Source organism: Silurus aristotelis (genome assembly GCF_946808225.1).
Source record: "Silurus aristotelis genome assembly, chromosome: 26".
Lineage (NCBI taxonomy): Eukaryota > Metazoa > Chordata > Actinopteri > Siluriformes > Siluridae > Silurus > Silurus aristotelis.
This window is the reverse complement of record NC_139599.1, coordinates 2,473,086-2,493,094: the sequence shown is the minus strand read 5'-3', so window position 1 is coordinate 2,493,094 and position 20,009 is coordinate 2,473,086. Positions and strand designations below refer to the sequence as shown.

General features: G+C 38.9%; 1 protein-coding gene and 1 long non-coding RNA gene across 8 annotated transcripts in view; both read left to right on the top strand.

Moving 5' to 3' along the window:
- The window catches only part of rgs3a (regulator of G protein signaling 3a), a 131,507-nt gene that overhangs the window by 74,852 nt on the left and 36,646 nt on the right, over positions 1-20,009 (top strand). For all 7 annotated transcript variants that reach the window (XM_083531257.1, XM_083531256.1, XM_083531254.1 and 4 more), the window contains one exon: positions 15,659-16,447. In XM_083531257.1, the coding sequence (XP_083387383.1) occupies positions 15,659-16,447 (789 nt within the window). The remainder of the gene's footprint in view (positions 1-15,658; positions 16,448-20,009) is intronic.
- Positions 16,455-19,726, top strand: LOC310720644. Its single transcript, XR_014531793.1, has 2 exons — positions 16,455-18,936; positions 18,976-19,726. It is a non-coding gene; the product is annotated as an uncharacterized lncRNA (long non-coding RNA).

Genomic DNA, 20,009 nt, shown 5'->3' with positions numbered 1-20,009 from the left:
CTTCTCTGAGACAGTACCTTCCCTGAGCTACTTAAACTTCTCTCCCTCTTTCACACACACACACACACACACACACACACACACACACACACACACACACACACACACACACACACACACACACACAGACCTGGGCCGAGGTGCCAGATCTGGATGGAGGAACTCCATGAGGTCAGGAGCGGGACATAACGTCATCGTCCCATTAAAACCATGCTTTGCTTAATTTATTTTATTATTGATCGGAGAAGCGCTGATTTTACGGAAGGATATTCCGGACAATATTTAAAAGGGATTGAAAATTGTGGGCGTAATCCAAGCGCAATTGCAAATCTTGCATTAACGTTCGCGTTTTCGCGAATGCACAGTGACTGGCAAATTTCAAATGGATAAGAAAAGTCCATTTGCAACTGTATTTCCTACGTCTTATGAGTTATGATCATGTCATATTCAAATAGCAATGTTAATTAGCACGTATGCAGAATGCCAAAATTTCAAATTCCTATTGCATTTGAATTTGTATAAGCAAATTGACCCTTTGCAAAGAGCTTGATTGACAGGCGTTCTTGTCATGGAGGCATGGCTTGGTAGACATAGCAACAGTAACTAAGGAGGGCGGGTTTTTGCGAAGGGTAAATTTCTTATGCATTTATCATAACTGTATTTACTTTAATCTATGTAGAGTATGAAGTGTCAACAACTTGCTGTGTGAGCATCATAATGACCTCCACAATTTCACAGACATTGTCTCCATTGTTCAAAACATTCACCCAAATCGGGTTTTACTGGCATTTTCCCCTGGTGGCCGTCGACTGTGAGTGACGTCACTTCCCAATACGAACACGCCCAATAATATAGTCCCACCCCTGACAATATTCTTACATACTGATTGTTTAGACCTTAATGAACTCTTTGATCTTCAAAGTTTTTTGATGGATAGTGACTGACTGAACTCCTCGACCTCTTTCTGGTACTCCGTCTGGTTCTCGTCTCCTGAGGAAGCACCCACTTTCTGGAATTATGTCTCGAATTTCCTCTTCACTTAAACTCGGAGATCCAAACCTGTTCCATCATGACACATCCATGAAAATATGCTTTCCATGGTTTGGATTGAGATCTCCTGTTATAGAGCTCTACCCAATTGGGATGAAAGTGAACGCTGACTGCACCCCAGGTTCCCTCATCTCACCTACATCAGTACCTGACCTGACACCCTTGTGTCTGAAAGAATCTCCCTCACAAATCTCATTTTTCCCAGAAGCTTGAAGATTATGAGCAAATGGGGACTCAATGTGGAATGAGATGTTCAGAAAGCTCATACAAATGCTATGCTTAGGTGTCCACAAACGTTTGCAAACGAAATACAGACAGAAAAACCCGACAACCATGAATGAACCCATGAGACATAAAGTGGTGTAAAAAGGTATGGCTTTATACAAGATCTAATTACTAGTGACTGTAAATCAGGTGCATAATCAATGATGTCATCAATCACATGACTTGATGAGGTGCAGTCGCTGATGGGAATCTCAACCAATAATCCTGACAAATATTCGAATCAGATCACGTTTAGCGTCTTGTTTCTGTAGTCATGATAATGAATTAATTACGAAGATGAGCGAGTACATGCATTTCAGCACACCTCATTTGCGCTCTTACTCTAAATCAGCCTCGTTTTTTTTTTTTTTAAAGCTCACTCGAGCAGCGTCTCGTCCAATCAATCCTGTTCAACAACTGCAGAAAGCCTACAAAGTCATTAATATCATTTATAATCGGAGTATGTATGGACCTGACAGACTCGTGAGAAGGAATCAATCATCGCTAATCGTCCTGTCGTGTGTAAAACATTTCTTCAAAATCGCAGCAACGCGTATACCAACTTATATGAACGTCAAGGCTTTTTCACGTTCTAAACCGGCGTTTCTGCGATCCGTTATCTCACGTCATACCTGACTGCAGTTTGGTTTTGCGAAAGTATTCTTCACCTTCTTCAACCTTTTTCCGCATTACAACCTGGAACTGGAGCGGGCTTACCTGTAAATACCATCAATCATCTCCAGAAATACTGTAAAGGATTCATGTAGGAAGAACTTCTTCAGTTTGCTAAATGTTTTACCAGGAAAAAAAACAAAATCATTATAGGTGATTGCATAAGTATAGGTATTCACCCCTACACACACACACACACACACACACACACACACACTGCTCTGATATTGCACTAAAAGCCCAACTTGGAATCAATTGGACTTTAATCCAATTTAGAATCTATGATTTGGAAATTATTGTTCAGCAGATGTTCGCCATCCAATCAAACAGAGATTGAGTGATTTTCCCAAAAGAAATGAGCAAAATATCAGGATACAGATGTGTAAATTTGATACAGAAAAAAAAAACAAGCAGCTGGAATTGCAGGTAAATAAGGTTTAATGGAGAAAACTGTATTACTATCTCCATCATGGTGCCTGTTAGTGGGTGGGATTTTATAAGGCAGCAAATTAACATTTTGTTCCTCAAGTTTGATCATTTTTCTTCCTCAAAGTTGATGTGGTAGAAGCAGAAAAAATGGGCAAGCGAAGGAATTTGAGCGAGTTTGATGAGGACCACATTGTGACGGCTAGACGACTGGGTCAGAGCATCTCCAAAACTGCAGCTCTTGTGGGATGAAGTGTCACAAGCGTGGTCGGTATCACGGGCAGCCAAGGCTCGTTGATGCGTGTGGGGAGTGAAGGATGGTCAGTGTGGTCCAATCCAACAGACGAGCTCCTGTAGCTCAAACTGCTGAAGAAGTTAATGGACAAAATGGACAAAATGTTCACTTGCTGCTGAATATATACCACAGACTAACAGGGGCCATGATGAAGAGATAATGAGTGTTATTTATTTCATATATAATTCACATTCAGTCTCCATTTGCTGTTATAAAAAGCTCCACTTTTCTGGGAAGATGTTCCACTAGATTTTGGAGTGTGCTTGTGGAGATTCATTCAGCCACAGAGGTGTTAGTAAAATCATGTACTGATGTAGGTGAGGTGAGGAGGTCTGGTGTGCAGTCAGTGTTCACATTCATTTCAAAGATGTTCAATAGGTTTGAAGCTCTATAGCAGGTCACTCAAGATCTTCCATTCCATACCATGTAAAGCAGATCTTCATGGAGCTGGCTTTGTACACAGGGGCATTGTCATGCTGGAACAGGTTCGGGTTAAAGTTCAACTGAAGGTCTGAATACGAAGGCGCATCATTTTTGGGGATTAAATCCTTAGTGCTTGAATGTGTATTTTTATTTCAAATATTTTTGTAGGTTTCAAACACAACAAATTGTAGGAATGGTAAAGTGGATACATGCACCAGTATGTACCCTGTGCACGTTCCCACTTTCATTCTGTATGTGTGTGTGTGTGTGTGTGTGTGTGTGTGTGTGTGTGTGTGTGTGTGTGTGTGTGTGTGTGTGTGTGTGTTTGCCCTTGTGTATCATCCTGGTCTGTTTGATAACACGCCTAACCTGCGACTTTTAATGCCACCCCACACTATGCTAAAGATCAATTCCAGCTCCTGTTCACACACACACACACACACACACACACACACACACACACACACACACACACACACACACACACACTCACACACACAATATAGCCTTTCCAATTTAGTCTCATCTGGGAGAGCAGAGCCGGGTCGAAGCGGATTACGCCCCAAATTCCCATCTATTCCAGCGATTTAATATCGAACTCCATAGATTGCCTTTTTTTCTCAGGACTGACGTATGGAAAGAAATGATCTTTTTGCAGATCTTTATAATCTCCTTTCGATTTGAACCCTCCTTTTACCCGACGCTGCTCTTGTCCCACTGCTTAATAGCCATGTGCCGTGTGTCACCACCACCACCACCACCACCTTACTGTCAATAAATCCATAAAGCTTTAGCATCATTTTGATTTCATTATTTGCTCATGTACTCTTGTGAACGCACGGATGTGGAAGGAATGACACTGAAAATTGCCTGCTGAATAATAGTCTGGTCTGAAGGGACTGATATCAGATGCTGGATTGACTTAATTATAGTTTAAAGGATTATAAACCAAAATGCATTGTAATTACCTTTCGGTTTAATGATAATTATTCTTATAATTTTTACAATATATGGACAAAAGTTTGTGGACACCTGAGCATAAGATTGAGATGTGCTTTTTTCTGAACATCCCATTCCACTTGCTCTTATGATAACCTCCATTCTTCTGGGAAGATGTTCCACTAGTTTTTGCGGACCTCTGCCATGTTAATCTGTATTCTGTTTGCAGGAAGTTACAGCTCTACCTCTGCCATGTTAATCTGTATTCTGTTTGCAGGAAGTTACAGCTCTACCTCTGCCATGTTAATCTGTATTCTGTGAAGTTACAGCTCTACCTCTGCCATGTTAATCTGTATTCTGTGAAGTTACAGCTCTACCTCTGCCATGTTAATCTGTATTCTGTGTGACTCTCAGGACACGCCTTGGTCTTCGTAGTGTTGGGATGCATCATAATCACGTAGCAGCAGCGGTGCTAAGAGAAACAGTTTAGTGATGAGAAATCAATCTACATATCAAATATTGGCCACAAATTAAAACTTAAAACTATATATAAATAACTATTTATTGCAAATATAAAAAAACCCTGATACATCGCGATACTAGAATCCGATGGACACTTTTTATAATCCATGATGTGAGGAGTCCTGGGGTGCAGTCAACGTTCCATTTCCTCCCAATGGTGTTCACTAGGATGAGAGCTTGTTTGGGTCTCCTAGTTCAAGTTCTGAAGATGTCTTATATCATTGGGTGCCTCCAACTTTGTGGAAACAGCACATATGTCTGGAAAAGTCTGGTGTCCCAATACTTTTGGCATAATGACCATTTTTTTGATGTTGAGCTTCAAAATTAAGCATCTGATGAGTTCTTTAGCAGGAATTTCAGTCTGATAAGTGGTGTATGGGCATCTATATATTCTGTTTCTCCTCTAACTACTTAGCATTGCCGCCACTTTTATCTGATTCATGGGCCTCTGATCAGAACAATATTATGTGTGATTATCTGGCCACCCAGAAAATTCTCAATCATTCATTTTTACTGACCCTTTGCTTTTTTCTTGAATCAATCTACATTTCTTGCTTGAAAAAGCTATGAAAAAAATTGTCAAATTACAAGACAGATGTTTTTCCATTGAGCATAAGTGAAGGAATTGTCACTAGAGTTGGAGATTCGCTTTCAGAAAAATAATTTATTGTTAATAAGTGATGGGAATCAGCAATGCAATGCTGCTGCTTTTCCAGTGCTTCCAATAGAGATGACCAAGAAAGGTAACAAAAGAGCATATTATACCTCCCTCTGTGATTTCCCAGACCACTGATTTAGGAGCACTCACATTCCTTATTCCATTCATTATTCCTTATAAATCAGCGCATATATCATCCAATACGTATATCATCCGGCTGTTATATCACCAGCTCTCTCAAATCTGCAATTCTTAGCAAAGATTTGAGCTCCGAAACCCAAAGTTCATGTCGTTTTACCAAACAAAAAGACAATGAGGACAAATGTAAATGAAATGATTGGCTTGATGTAAGAGGGGGCTTCATTTGGATTGATGGGATCCCATGTTGAGTGTGGGTTCTGTCACCTATGGCTCATTTCTAGGGCTCTAAATCCACAACTGGATTTCTGTAAAGCTGATTTAAGCTTGAAGGCTTTTTGTACTATTTGGTGTAAAAGGGATACAAATCCTGTCAAATGTTTTCTTTAAAGCGAATAGGTTTTTTAAAAAAGAATGCTTTCTAAAACCATTTGGTGTACCTTAAAGTGCTTTACAATTTGGACAAACCAAATGCATCTTTAAGCTAAAAAAAAAAAAAAAAGGTTTCTCTATGGGCCCCTCTGGTGGAACCGGTAAAAGTACCTTTGAAACTCTAAACAAAGAACTTAGAACCCTAATAGAAGGCTAAGAACTCTAAATTTTCATTTGATTTTGATTTTCTTTGTTAGTATATAGAACCTGTCAGAGGGTTGTACCTAAATTGTCTTGGTAAAGTGCTTCAAAGAATCTTTTATGCGTCACTGGATAGAAGAGTTTTATTTGTAGCCTCTGCCTGACAGGAAAACACTTTGCTATAGGGTTCAGAAGCTCACAGGCAGAAACAAACAGACCATACTGAACAGATTTACAAATAAAAGTAAAAGTATGTAGTTTCATGTTGATAAAAAGCCAATCAGTGCTGTTTACAATGCAAAGTGTTTCTTATTGCCAAATATACAACTCAAAGCTGATCTATTCTCTTCAATTGAAGACCACTCTGTGAAGTTGAGTTAATTTCTGCATCAACAGCCTAAAGATCCATGAAGTTCGTGAAGTGAGGTTGGATTTGGACAGTAAATAATATCAACAGTCTAATACGATGAGAAGTAAGACAGAGTACATGTGTGTGAATGAGAGGGAGGGCAGTGGAGGGGTGCGGTTGCAGGGAGAAGAGGTGGAGAAGGTGGAGGAGTTCAGGTACCTGGGGTCAACAGTGCAAAGTAATGGAGAGTGTGATAGAGAAGTGAAGAAAAGAGTGCAGGCAGGGTGGAGTGGGTGGAGAAGAGTGATAGCAGGAGTGATTTGTGATAGAAGAGTATCTGTGAGAGTGAAAGGGAAAGTTTATAGGACTGTGGTGAGACCTGAGATGTTGTATGGGTTTAGAGATAGTGGCATTGAGTTAAAGACAGGAGGTGGAGCTGGAGGTAGCAGAGCAGAAGATGTTGAGGTTTTCGTTGGTTGATGACGATGAACAGGATTAGATATGAGTTTATTAGAGGGACAGCGCATGAAGGACGTTTTGGAGACAAGGTGAGGGAGGTGAGATTGAGATGGTTTGGACATGTGCAGAGGAGGGACATGGGGTATATCAGTAGGAGAATGTTGAGGATGGAGCCACCAGGAAGGAGGAAAAGAGGAAGACCAAGGAGGAGGTTTATGCATGTGGTGAGGGAAGACATGCAGGTAGTTGGTGTGAAAGAGGCAGATATAGAGGACAGGGGGGGTATGGAGACGGATGATCCTCTGTGGCGACCCCTAATGGGAGAAGCTGAAAGAAGAAGAAGAAGTCAATTAGTAAGATTTAGGGCCACAGTTTGCATGAACTGTTCTGCATTTAAACACCTATCACTGAACTGCACACCTCAACAATGATGGTGATGAGAATAAGGTTCCCTTTTGAGTTTGGTTCCTCTCAAGGTTTCTTCCTCATCAAGTCTCAGGGAGTTTTTTTCTCACCACAGCCACCACTAACTCCCTCATTAGAGGTAAACATACAATAATAAGGAACAAACTTATACATTCTTTTATACAACTTTAGAACCACTTTATCTCTGTAAAGCTGCTTTGAGACGATGTCCATGGTTAAAAGTGCTCTACTAATAAAAATTAATTATTGACGGTCATCTTAAAGCCCTACAAACAGTTACACATAAAGTATTTTAGAATCTAATAATTACACTATTGACCTTAGCTAGCGATCTATATTCGCTAAAAGAGAATTTTTTTTTTAAGTTTTTACTTTTGGCCCAAAAATGGAACCAATCAACACATAAATTTGGAATGATTGACAGTTGTAAGTGCTTTGAAACTTCCAGTATCAACTGTTGCTCTGGAAACCGCGCCCCTTTTTCTCCTTCTTACTATATATTAGCTAACGCTAGTCTCTTTTACTTTTTTCTGCATGAAAGTTCAAACCATGGAAATTTACATCCTCTAATGCCATGTTGTGCTCCTGGGACAAACCCAAGAACCGAATATGAACTCGCTGTGTCATCGTTTTTAGCGTCTTTATTAATTATTAAATAATTATGCTAGTTTTATTATGCTAATTATACAGTTCTTTAACAGGAAAACCCGAGCTGTGTGCTTCCTTCTCTCTCTCTCTCTCTCTCTCTCTCTCTCTCTCTCTCTCTCTCTCTCTCTCTCTTTCTCTCTCTCTCTCTCTCTCTCTCTCTCTCTCTCTCTCTCTCTCTCTCTCTTCTCTTTTTCTCTCCAATTCATCCATTCATCCCATCTCTCATCTCTCCCTCCATTCTCCTGTTATCTTATCTTGGCCAGAGCCCTGTTTCTTTACACCTGAATCATGCATGACCTTTTAGCTCTGATTTAAAGAAATGGAAGCCATTTGTCACAAGATTCGACAGGGAACCTGTCACGGGTTCCTCAAGTAAAACAACTGTAGAACCATTAAAGATGTTTTAGGGTTTGGATGTTAGGAGCCTTAATTTTTTAGTGTGTTCTCAAAAAAATCACAGAATTTTTCTTTCTAAGAGTATGTAAAACATTTCATATAAAATCTTTATCCGCTGTTTTTATCCGTCATAATGCATTATAATCGAACTTTTTTTTTATCTATTTATGGCTACATTGTAATGCATTATAATATACATTTGTATACATTTATGCCTATAAATAATATTCTTTTTTTTTATCCATTTATATAATATAAATTTTGGCTGCATTATATTGTATTATACTACAACGTTTCATATTATAATATAGTTTTTTTTATCTATTCATGGCTATAAAATTATAATATAGTTTTTAATCTATTTATGGCTACTTTATAATATAGTTTTTTTTTTTAATCTATTTAGAGCTACGTTATAATTCTTTATAATCATAGCTTTAAAATTAGAATATAATTTTTATTTATTAAGGGCTACATTATAATATAGACTTTAATCCATTTGCAGTGGCAAAAAAATATAGCTAGTCCATTTATGTCTTCATTATAGTGCATATATTTTTGGCTACATTATAATATGGCTTATTTTTTATTTATGGCTGCATTGTAAAGCATTACATACTTAATTGTATCCGTTTATTGTAACCTTACAATGCATTATAATGTTGCTACAAACAGAGAAAAAGAAAAGGAAATTACTTTTGCCTCCAGAAGATTTGCAATATCTCTCAAGCCTTCACCCCACGTGCTTTACGCGTCTTCGTATATGGCTGAGTTTATAGTTTGGATCGATAGTGTTGCTCTCAGCTCGTTATGTGTTTGCTGTCTTGCGATTGAGATTGATCAAGTGTTTACTCACAAGGTTATTTTTAAGGCAAATGCATAAAGTTTTAGGGTAGATGAAGAAAAAAAAGCTGCAGGGCTGCTGGTGGTGCAACAAGGTTACTTTCGATCACTGGCTCAATTGATGTATCAATTACTGCAATCCGCTGTTAGAGAATACGTCTGTTGTTGTTGTGGCGATGCTGGAGGACCATCCATCGTAGTTAATTAATGTAATTTCAAAGCCTTATTTGCTTTTCCAGCAAGTAGCATTGAAGTATTGGTATTAGATGTAACTATAGACGGTTTAAATCATGACGCGTCGTTGTTTTTTTAATTCAAAACATCAATCTTCTGTGTGTACTAGTAGCAGCTTCCTGAACTTCATGACCTGACCTGTTCTGAATTTTCCAGCCATATGTGGTTCTTCTTCTAACTGTGTCCACAAAGTTGGAGGAACACATTTGTATAGACTGTCTTTCTCTTGGGTGAGGTGAGGAGGTCCGGGGTGCAGTCAGTGTTTTAATGAATTCATTCATTCATTCATTCATTCATTTTCTCCCGCTTATCCGTAATTCGGGTCGCGGGGGCAGCAGTCTAAGCAGGCCCCCGCCTTCGACTGCTGCCCAATCCTCACAGCACCGTCCCTTATGGTCCCTCCTGCAGGTGGTGAGCCCACGGGTAGGTGGCCCCACGTCACTCCGACGTCACGGACCTTGATATTTCCCTCGTAAGGTTCCCTCGTGTTTTAATGAATGAATTAATTAATTCTAGAGGTGTTCATTAGGGTTGGATCTCTATAGCAGGAGATCTTCCATTTAAAATCAGGCAAAGTATATCTTCATGGAGCTGGCTTTGTGCACAGGGGCATTGTCATGCTGTAAAAGGTTTGGGTCTCCTAGTTCGAATGAAGGAAAAATTTCATGCAACTCCATCCAAAGACGTCCTGCACAACTATGTCAAGTCAAGTAAAGTCAATAAGCTTTTATTGTCATTTCTACCATATATTGTTGACACAGTACACATTGAAATAAGACAACGTTCCTCTGGAACTCTGGTGCTACATAAGACAACATAGAGCTACATCACACAACATAGAGCTACATAACAGAACACAGAGCAAAGGACTAAAGTAAGTGTCCTCGCCACATAAAGTGCATCATGTGCAACCGAGTGCAAACAGTGCAAGACAAAAGACAAAACACAGATACACAAAACATAAAATAGTGCCGACCAGTTAACCTACTGTATAATATGTTATACAGTGTGCCTTCAACTTTGTGGTAACAGTCTGAGGAAGAATCACATATGGCTGGAAAAATCATGTGCCCCAACACTCTTGTCCATATTATGTATCTTTGCCAGTTTCCTGTTTCTAGTTCCTGTTAATGCAGTACTTTTAGCTCATCAGCTCCATAAAACGCTGTTTGTTCTGAAGGGCGTTTAGCGAAGTGAGCCATAAAGCTGCTGCACGGAGTCATCTCCAGACAAATGCATTTACGCACGAGCTCGTTTGGAAAATTGCAGCTGTCAATGCACTACTGTAATTCATTATTTCTACTGAGCGTTTATTTTACTTTTTTATTTGTAGCCCGTAAATGATTCATTAGTTATAATTTCAGACCTTGTCCATTAAAATATATATAAAAATTAAAAATAAAAATATAAATGTGTAAATTTCATCATATGATCCTAAAACCCCCAGAGAGATCCTACAAAACACAGAGAGTCATCTGAGTGTCTACTTGTTTTTATGCTCTGATGTCTTGCTCCGGGATATGGAGATGCAAACAAGTGATTTGTATCATTTATTTGACTCCTTGTGATTCTTTATCATTACATTGCATGAGAAGATGCAGTTTATTTGCAGAAATATTTGTGCAATTTATAATATTGCTTTTAGATTTTTTTTTAATGATTCCTTTCCCTCATTAGATTTGTACAGGATTTTTATTATTAATATTATTATTATTATTATTATTATTATTATTATTATTATTATTATTATTATTATTATTATTATTAATAGTAGTAGTAGTATTATTATTGTTGTTCTTTTTTTATCAATTATGCTAGGCTTTTATATATATATATATATATATATATATATATATATATATATATATATATATATATATATATATATATATAAAATTATATAATAATTATATATTATGATTATTATATAACATGCAATTCTAAAGTTATTATACAATATATTAATATTATTTATAAAATTAAAATGTTATATAATATTATAATAATAATTTATATATGGCTAATGGCTGGTTTGGTCGCTTTTGTTGGGCCACTCTCAAAGTTTTTTTGAAGTGTGAATCTTGTAGAGTGCTTTATAAATCCAATCTTTCCAGATCCACAGCCTTAATGGACAATTATTTCCTTCTAGTTGTGTGATATCATTAAAACTGCCATTGTAATGATAGAATCAATATTGATTTATTCTTATTCAGAGCCTCGCATGGTCTGAGCTGTCTGAGTCTGTCTGAGTACTGAATTCTGATTGAATTCTGATTTTAAAACAAAAAGCTTTGTTTGGTTATGTATTCAATCATCTAATGGTGTAATGGGTAGTGCTCAGATACAAAATAAAATATACCAAACAATGTGAACTTTCAGGGCAGCCGAGCTTCACTTCAGAATGTTATTAATCCGAATATGTTAATTATTCGATTCTGATACCGAATCCAGACCTCTGGCTTCATATCGGTTTAAAGCTCAGGGTAATAAGTCAATTGCTTTTACCTTTTCTACTCAACCTTGTGATCTAAACTCTAGTATTCTTCTTTTTCCAAATAGTTGAAGGTGAAAGGTTTTGCATCAGTGCCTCTAGTAAATTCATTGGTATTGAAAATGAGAATGTTCAGTGCACAAACTTGTGTCCATCACAGAGCTGAGCTCAATCAGAGGACTTGAATGGATGAAATGAGGAATGGATGAATGAATGGATGGATCAAGGGACAGATTGATTTGGGATTGATGGATGGATAGATTAATGGATGCATGGATTGAGGGAATGGATGGATAGATAGATAGATAGATAGATAGATAGATAGATAGATAGATAGATAGATAGATGGATAGATGGATAGATGGATGGATGGATGGATGGATGGATAGATAGATAGATAGATAGATAGATAGATAGATAGATAGATAGATAGATAGATAGATAGATAGATAGATAGATAGATAGATAAAGGGGTGGATTGATGGATATATGGATTAGGGTGATTGAAAGGGAATGGATGGATGGATAAATGGGTGGATAAAAAAGGGGTTGGATTCAATAAAGGGGCAATGGATAGATGTATGTATGGTTGAATGTATAGATGAATGCATGCAGGAAATAAATGAATAGATATATGGATGGATGGATGGATGGATGGATGGATGGATGGATAGATGGATGAATAAATAAAGGTGGGGTGGATAGATGAATGGATGGATGGGTAGATATATGGATTAGGGTGATAGACGGGGATGGATGGATAGATAGATGAATGGGTGGATAGAAAAGTTGATGGATGGATGAATTGAAGGGAGATGGATGGATGGATGGAAGGATGGAGAATGAATGGATGGAGGGGGGATAAATGGCAGGGTAAATGGATGGAATGATGGATGAATGGATGATGCTATGTCTATGGCTGCATTTTTAAAGGTTTTTCCACTATCTTTAATTCGAATCTTCTATGGAATGTTCTACTTTAAAGTGATAAGACAGTGATGCACAATCCTGCTGGATCATTTTCTCGACTCCCAGCCACGGATCCTCACCCACAATCCCTCAATAACAACGCTGATGCTACAGTAACATGAATGAATGCGTGTATAATTCACTTCTCTTGCCCAGATCTGGTCATACACTCATATCAACACAGAGCTTTAGAGAATCTCCGTCTCTCAGTCACGTGACACACTACAGCGCTGGCGGGTTTCACTTGTTTGTCAGGTAATAAATACACACAAGCTTTTTGGCCTGAAGTGGATTTATTCTGGGAGAGATTTCGCATCTCCTGCTGCGCTGTAACAGCCAAGCTGAACCGAGGGGAATCTGCTCCGGAGAAACGAAAAAAAAAAACCTGCTATAAATGACTCCAGCACGGCTTTTAGAGTAGAGTAGAGCTTTTAGCTGTGCTAATGCCATTATAATTGTTGGAGATGTGCTTCTCCCATCGATTCATCTTTATAGATACAAAAAAACAAAACAATGCAATTCACACTGAAAACTAAAGTATATAAAATTAATAAACAAGTCAAAAATAATACATTCTTGAAAATTTCCTTCACATTTGAAACATCAGGCCACTCCATTGCTCGATTCTGATTGGTTGGTGAATGTGTCAAATTTTACAGTGCGACGTCATTTTAGTGCCATGTTTTTAAATATATATACATAAGATTATATGATTAAAGTCTTGTCAATAAGAGAATAAAGTCGAAACTTTTTTTTTCAAAATATTTTGACTTAATTTTTTGTCATTTTGACTTCATTTTCAAAATATTTCGACTGTTTTCTCGTAATTTCTACTTCATTCTCATAATTTCGACATTATTTTTAAAATATTTTGACCTGATTCTCATAATTTTGACATAATTTTCTAAATATTTCGACTTTATCCTGGTAATTTCTTACGTTATTCTCAAAATATTTCGACTTTATACTGGTAATTTTTTCACTTTATTTTCAAAATATTTCGCCTTTACATTGCACAAAAACTCTGTCGTATTAAACAGATTTGTAAGAATTAAAGTAAAACCAAATATTCCGAGCTGTGATTTGATGCACCAATTTTTTTTATTCAACTTCAACAAAAGCTGTTTCTCAAAGTTGTTAGAATTGATTCAAGCTCTGTTTGGACTTAAAATGAGGCCATCGGTGCTGAAAAAGTCACAGACGCAGGTCAGGGAATGTTAAGCGATAACAGAGATGTAACTATAAGCAGATGAAGCAAAAAATTGCAAAAAAAAAAAAAAGATTATGATTCACAAACTGCTGTGGTATAAAAGGAATAAAAGTGTATTTTATTTAAATGTTCTATTGTTACTATTTGTGTGTGTGTGAGTGTGTTTGTGTTTGTGTGTGTGTGTGTGTGTGTGTGTGTGTGTGTCATCCATGCATAATGCTTCACACACGGTCTTCCCGTAAATAGAACTGGTGTAAGGCATATGATGAATAATTTTGTATTTAGTGCCAGGACTAATCGGAGTGATTGTACTGTGTGTGTGTGTGTGTGTGTGTGTGTGTGTGTGTGTGTGTGTGTGTGTGTGTGTGTGTGTGTGTGGAGGCTAACGATGTTGTGTATTGTGATCCGGATGAGCTCCTCTCCAGCGGACTACTGTCTGTTGACTCTGGGACGTGCTGTCAATGTTTCACTAAGCCTTCATCACTTGTGACCTTTTTGAAGCCGTGGTGCTCGGAGCATGCGGTGCAGGACAAATGGAATACGGAGAAGTGCCACCGAGGCGCAAACAAGCAGTGCAGCAATGTACCACTATTCCCAGAAAGAGGCAGGTGGCAATCTGAGGCCGAACTGTTAGCTAATGATAGCGTGAGAGAGAAAAAAGAGAGAGAGAATAAGTGAGAGAGAGAGAGAGAGAAAGTGAGCGCGAGATAGGGGGAGAGAGATCAAGTGAGAGAAAGGGGGGGGGGAGAGGGAGAGAGAGAGAGTGATCACAGGACTGCCTGTCAAATCACATGGAAAGACATGAGTTCATGGCTGTGTTACTGTGATACTGACCATAAACACGGTTCACATGCTGAAATTAGCACCTGCTGAAAGCTCTTTAGGAGTTGGTTTGTGCATTTATATATGTGTGTGTGTGTGTGTGTGTGTGTGTGTAAGTATAGATTAAAGAGGTGTGGCATCTGTGTGTGTGTGTGTGTGTGTGTGTGTGTGTGTGTGTGTGTGTGTGTGTGTGTGTGTGTGTGTATGTCTATTAAAAAGCTGTGGCAAATTTTGCTGTCAGTTATGGTGAAGGAGACGTGGCCTGTGTGTTAACATGGTTATGGAGGTGTGGCTTCTTTGTGTGTGTGTGTGTGTGTGTGTGTGTGTGTGTGTGTGTGTGTGTGTGTGTGTGTGTGGGTCTATATCAAAGTTGTGTGACTACTGTGTGTCTTTTGTGTGTTTGTGTGTATGAGTGTGTGTGTGTGTATTGAAAAGGTGTGGCTACTTTTATTGTCAATCACAGTCAAGGAGGCATGGCTTTGTGTGTTACTATCTTTGAAGTAGGCGGCACCTCTGATTGTGTTAAAATGACTAAAGAAGGCGTGGCCTCCATGTGTGTGTGTGTGTGTGTGTGTGTGTGTGTGTGTGTGTGTGTGTGTGTGTGTGTGTGTGTGTGTGAGAGAGTATTAAAAAGGTGCGGCTAATTTCACTGTCAATCACATTGAAGGAACTACGGCTACAGTGTGTGTTAGGAGTTGTTTATGGTGTGGCCTTTGTAAAAGAGGTGTGGCTTATTTCTGTCAGTCCCTTTTTCCCACTAGTGCCCAACCTGGACACCTCACCCTGCCATGAGTTAAAGCCCACTTTTAAAAAACGTTTTAATCATATAATTGTTCTTCGTGTTTCCTCAGATGCTGGAGCCTAAACTGGATGAACAGTGTGATCTGGGTGCTCAGTGGCGCCCCTCTGAGGAAGAGCCCTTACTAGGAAGCCCGTCTGAAGCCCCAGTCACTACAGGCACTTCGGGTAGCTCTCCCGTGGAAGAGACTCGACACCTTGTACCTCCTACACCTCCACCATCCACCGAGGGCAGCCTGAGTGACATCTGGAGAGTGGAAGGAGGAGAGGAGGAAGAGGAGGAGAAAAAGAGCCCTAACGAAGAAGAAGACGAAGAAGATGGCTCTCATAGTGCTGAAGCAGAGGGTGAGGAGAAATATGAAAAAGACGAGGATTACATCAACCCTCCGGCCTCCTCCTCTTCCTCATCCTTCATCATACCTGAGTTGCGTCTGGACCGATCTTTCAGCACAGACGCCCTGTCCTCGACCGCCACTGACGAAGATGATGAGGACGAGGATGAAGATGAAGACGAGGACGAAGATGACGAAGATAGTGATGATAACTACCTGGAGCCCACTAAAAGGAGGAGCATGGTGGAGGCGAGCTCATGTGAGAAGCACGGGGGCTCTGGAGGTCTAAGTGTACAGAACTCGCTGCGGAGGCGTACCCACAGTGAGGGGAGCCTTCTGCAAGACCCACGGACCACCTGCTTCACCTCCGATAACGCTATCAACCGCCTGGAGGTGAACACCGCCAGCAAGGGGGGATGGACGTTGCCCTCTCCAAAAACCCTGAAGAAGGAGCTGACCAAAAATGGAGGCTCCATGCACCAGCTCTACATGCTGTTCTCCGGAAGGAAGGTGAGCTCCTTAGAACAACTCTGACATAATCATTCCATAAACATGTCTCAGCAGAGTGATGATGACAGCTTAAGATCTTATGTCACAACCAACACATGAAATAAATGTAGCACAGACTAATCACACACACACACTCAAGCGTGACCCCATCATGATCTGTCTGAAATACTGGGCTGAAATGCAGCACTACAGAACACTGTAAATCTCTCGTCCTCTTCCTGTTAATCAGGATCCTGATGCCACCAAGTGGCTACTTCTGGAAAATAACCCAGAATCAGAAGAACCCAGAAACCATTAGGTTCAGAGGAAAGTTGTTTTTCATCCAGGAAGGTACTTAAACAATTCAAAAATACATCATTCGGTGTTAGTCCCAGTCAATAAGCCTCTAGTTCCTAATTAGTACCAGTCTATATGCCTATAGTTCCTGGTTAGACCCAGTCTTTAAGATTCTCCTTCCTGGTTAATCCCAGTCTAAAAAGCTCTTGTTCCTGTTAGTTGCAGTCTTTAATTATCTCATTCTTGGTTAGTCCAAGTCACTTAAGGCTCTACTTTCTGGTTAGACCCAGTTTATAAGGGCCTAGTTCCTCTTTAATCTTTGAGCTCTAGTTCACTGTTTACTTTGGTTCCTGGTTAGTTGCAGTCTCTAGTACCTGGCCAGCCTTAGTCTACACGCTTCTAGATCATGGTTAGTCCCACTCAATAATATTCAAATTCCTGGTTAGTCTTAGTCTATAAGCTTCTGGTTCCTGATGTGTTGCCGTGTATAAGCTTCTAGTTCCTGGTTAGTCCAAGTCTATACCCTTCTAATTTCTGTTTATTCCCAGTCTAAAAGGCTATAGTTCCTGGTTAGTTCCTGTCTGTTAAGGCTCTACTTCCCGGTTAGACACAGTCTTTCCAGTCTTCAGGACTCTAGGCTCCTGGTTAGTCTCAGTTTTGTAAAGCTCTAGTTCCTGGTTAGTGGAGTCTTTTAATGCACTCGTTTTTGGTTAATCCCTGTCTTTAAGGCTCTAGTTCCTGCTTAGGACCAGTCTTTAAGATTCTCTTTCCTGGTTAGTCCCAGTCTAAAAAGCTTTAGTTCCTGGTTAGTTGCAGTTTTCAATAATCTCATTCTTGGTTTGTCCAAGTCACATAAGGCTCCACTTCCTGGTTAGACCCAGTTTATTAGGGCCTAGTTCCTCTTTAATCTTTGTCTATAAAGCTCTAGTTCACTGTTTACTTTAGTTCCTAGTTAGTTGCAGTCTCTAGTTTCTGGTTAGGTCCAGTCTTTAAGGCTCTAGTTATTGCTTCGGTCCAGTCTTTAAGGGTCTTGTTACTGCTTGAACCGGGTCTTTAAGGCTTTACTTCCTGCTTATACCCAGTCTTGTGACACTCTAGTTATGGTTGGTGGGTCTTTTTAAGGCTAGATTCTTGTGTGTCCCAGCCTTGTAACACACTAGTTCTGGTTAGTGGAGTCTTTTAAGGCTTTAGTACCTGGTCCCAGTCTTTAGAGTTCTAGTTTCTGGCTAGTCTCACACTGTTGAGGTTCTCATTTGTGTAATCATAGGTTTAATGGCTCTTGACTGCTATTTGTTAAATTGTTCAAGATTCGGATGCTTGATTAGTCTCAATCTTTACAGCTCTTGCATTGGCTTAGTCCTAGTATTTGATTCGTTCATATCACCATGCTTTTAAAACATTTTTGGCCAGAAAACACAACACTACAATACAATAGAACCAATAACAGTATGTACGACTCTCACTTTTGGTCAGTAGCAGATTTGTTGTGATTTTTTGTTTTGTCCACTACAGGGCGCTATTTAGCTTTGTGTCCTGCTGGAGCTTAAATAAGACTCTCGGTGATTAGCAGCTAAATGTAGTTCATGTGTATAAGTGCAGAAGTTTACATCCCCAACGACATTTCAGTGAAATAAAAATTCATTAATTATTTTTCCGATTTCTAAAGTGAGTTTGCAAGATCACTAGAGGCAAACAGGGGAATAAAAATATATATTGAAGTATCTTTAATGTATGTAGTATGTGTATCTATTATGTGTGTGTGAATGGGTGTGTGTTTATGTGTGTGTGGACAGAAAAAGAGAGAAACAGAAAGATAGAGATGGAAAAGATGGAAGTTATGACTGCGGCCAATCCGGGAGTTTTCTGAACCTTAAATGGCAGTGTTAGCATCGAAGAAGGAATGTACCATGATGTAGTGTGTGTGTATCTCTCTGTCTGTATGTGTGTTTGTGTGTGTTTTGGCTGAATCTCAGTGTAATTTTACTACCTACTGGCGTCATCAGGCTTTTTTCCCCCAGCTGTGGACTGTTAGGAAGAACCCTGTCTCCGTGGCCGTATATCGCGGAGCATCTTTCCATAAAACAATGCGAAAGGCCGTACAGTAAATCAGACTGACATTTCAAATGACATTTACAGAAAAAAATGTAACTAAAAAGAGCTGCAAAGCGCTCAGAGAGCTCCGGAGGACACTGTGGCACCGAGGCTTTGCATTTGTAAGGATGATAAAATAAATGCAGTTTAACGAGAAGCAGTAAAATATTTGCTACATTTACAGTTTGATTGGAATACAAGCGAATTAGCACAGGGAATAAGGGCTCACAAATATCTTTACCAAAAGTGTAAATCAGCGCTGTAGGAATTCAATTACTTATTCCTACCAGTAGTCTCTGGACCTCTAGTTCTTCATAATCCCAGTTTTTAAGACTCTAGTTCTTGGTTAATCCCAGTCTTTAAATGTATATTTCTTGGTTAATCCTTGTTTTAAGGTTCTAGTTCTTGGGTGATTCCAGTTTAAGGCTCTAATTCTTGTTTACTCCCAGTTTTTAAGTATTTGGTTAATCCCAGTCATTAAGCCTCTAATTCTTGGTTATTCTGTCTTTAAACATACACTTCTTAAATCATACCAATTTTAAGGCTCAAATTCTTGGTTAATTCAAGTATTTAGGCCTCTAGTTCTTGATTAGACCCAGTCTTTAAGGTTCAAGTTCCTGGTTGGACCAAATGTTTAAGCCTGTATTTCTTGGTTAGACCTGAACTTTAAGCCTTTCGTTTTTGATTAGACCCAGTCTTTAATCACTTGTTTTTGATTTGTCCCAGTCTCTAAGGCACTAGTACTCGTTTAGTTCAAGTCTAGTTCTAATCTAGTTATTATGACATGTGCTTAGTCTCAGTTTTTACAGATCTTACATCTACAACTACTAGTTCCTATTTTGCTTCGTTGTTATTACTGTGCCTGAAAATATTTTTGTTTAATCAAAAAAAAAAAAAAAAAAGGAATATAAATACACAGAGCTCCAATTTCCTACTTAATTCCATTTTGTATGGCTCTTACTTTTCAGTTAGTCTGAGATTTTATGGCTCCTGATGTTATTCTTCTAAATCCTGGCTCTTGTTTAATCCCAGTTTTTAAGGCTTTAGTTCTTTGCTATTTCCTGTATTATTGGCTCAAATCTGTAGTTATTTATAGCTCAATAGTCCCACAATTAATGGCAAGTCCCGTTTTCTGTATTCAGAATTTCAGATAAAAATCTTAAAATATTTTTTATTTATTTAAGTATAATCTTGA